Consider the following 1,842-nt stretch of genomic DNA (forward strand, 5'->3'; position numbering starts at 1 on the left):
TACTTCCACCGAAGCCAAGAACCTGCCTGGAGCGAGGGCCAGGCACCTGGGGTGTCCGCTAGCTGCTTTCCTTCCTCTTCTCCTTGCTCGGCCACCCTCAGCCGGGATCAGCACAGAAAATCGCCTGGAAAATTAACTCACTCAGCCCTGAACGTCAGCCCTCGTAAATCGCTCTGCCCGCCTCCCGGGGCGCACAGCTCAGCTCTGGGAGCGAGCCCCAGGGCACTTGGTGTGGAGTTTGAACTCTGCGCGCAAGCTCGGAGCGCGCGGGCTTGGAGCTCCGAGGGCTTCCACGGCACCTTTATTCCTTTATTATTCACGGATTAGAAAATGATGAACATACACACTTGGAGCCAGCGCGGCGTCGCCCCCCGCCCGGGCTCCTCCCCGCCCCCTGGGCCAAGCGCGGCCGCAGTCCCGCCTGCCACGCGCAGAAGCACCTGGAACCGCCTCACGTTCAGCCCCAGACGCGCAGGAGCCCCGCACGCACCCGCGCTCCGCCTCCCACGGTTCGGAGGCTCCTCCGGGAGGGGGCAAGGGGGAGCTCGGGCGGGGGCGGGGGCGGTGAGGGGGCGGGGCCGGAGCGCGCGCGGAGCTGATTGGGGGGGCGGGGGCGGGGGCGGTGAGGGGGCGGGGCCGGAGCGCGCGCGGAGCTGATTGGGTAGGACCCTCGGCTTGCTCCTCAGTCCTGGGCCAGCGGGGGCGGGGGCGGGGCCTTCGCGGTCCGGCTGGGGGCAGAGAGGGGGCGGGGCCGGGACAGGAGAGGGGGCGGGCCCAGGTCGCGCACACGGACGGTGATTGGGTGAAGACCCTCAGCCTGCCCGTCAGTCCCCAGCCGACGGGGGGCGAGGGGGGCGGGCCCGGTGCGCGCGCTGCGGTGATTGGCGGGACCCTCAGCCTGCCGAGCTGTCCGGGCCGGCGGGGGGCGCGGGGCGGTGCGGCCGGGCGGAGGAGGGGGCTGCGCGCCTCGCCCGGCCCACTGACGGCATGCCGCCTTTAGGGGTGCGCCGCGCTCGCAGCTTTCCGGTGGGAGCCCCTCGTCTGCCGTCAGTGTGAAGGCAGGGCCCGGCGGGGAAGGGTCGAAGGTCCGGGCGCGGGGCCGGCGCCGAGAGAGAGAGAGAGGAGGGGGCGAGGCGCGGGCGGAAGGAGGCGACGCCGCCTGACGAGAGCCGGCGCCCGGCCCCTCGCCTGCATGGCCGCGTAGCCCGGCCGCACCTGGGCGCGACGTGGGGCCGCACTCCTCGCAGGGTCGCCGCTGAGTTCGCAGCCGCGGGCGCCAGCTCGGAGATGGAGCCGTGGTCCTCCAGGTGGAAGACGAAGCGGCGGCTCCGGGCCCTCGGCGTCGCCAGCCTCGCCCTGGTCGTCCTCCTGCAGGCCGGCGCGGCCGGCGGAGGTGAGGATGGGCGGCCGGCCGCCTCCGCGCGCCCCCCTGCCCCAGTGCGGTCCGCGTCGCGCGGGGGCGCCGTCTGCAAGCCCGGCCCGGCCCGGCGTCGCGGGCGGCTGTGCGACTTTGTGCGGGGTCGGGCGCTGCCTGCTAAGCCCTCCGGGCTCCTGGGGCTCGAGGTGACGGGCTGTCTCGGGCGCTGCAGAGAGAAAGTGTGGAGAAAGGGCTGCAGCGAGCCCCCTGCAGCCCTTTGTCTGCAGCGCAGTGAGGAGCGGGGTGCCTCGGCTTGAGGGACGCGGGAGAAGCGGGGAGTCCAGGATCGGGGCGCCGAGTGCGCCGCCGCGTGCGGGCTTCTCGGTGCGAAGCGTCGCTCGGGGGAGCGCGAGCTCCAGCCTCTGCCCCCTTCTCCGCGCCGCCCCTGCCGCCCGCGCTTCCCGCGGAGTGGGGGCGTCGCCCAG

The 1,842-nt window shown here is 74.3% G+C and overlaps 1 protein-coding gene across 1 annotated transcript in view; it reads left to right on the forward strand.

The window, feature by feature from the left end:
- Positions 1-330: 330 nt before the first annotated feature.
- Col11a1 (collagen type XI alpha 1 chain) overlaps positions 331-1,842 on the forward strand; it is a 229,240-nt gene continuing 227,728 nt past the window's right edge. Inside the window, exons 1-2 of the mRNA XM_023721700.1 lie at positions 331-509; positions 1,059-1,393. Coding sequence (XP_023577468.1) covers positions 331-509; positions 1,059-1,393 — 514 coding nt within the window. The remainder of the gene's footprint in view (positions 510-1,058; positions 1,394-1,842) is intronic.

The sequence above is a fragment of the Octodon degus genome, unplaced genomic scaffold, assembly GCF_000260255.1.
Source record: "Octodon degus isolate 3935 unplaced genomic scaffold, OctDeg1.0 scaffold00084, whole genome shotgun sequence".
Taxonomy (NCBI): Eukaryota; Metazoa; Chordata; class Mammalia; order Rodentia; family Octodontidae; genus Octodon; species Octodon degus.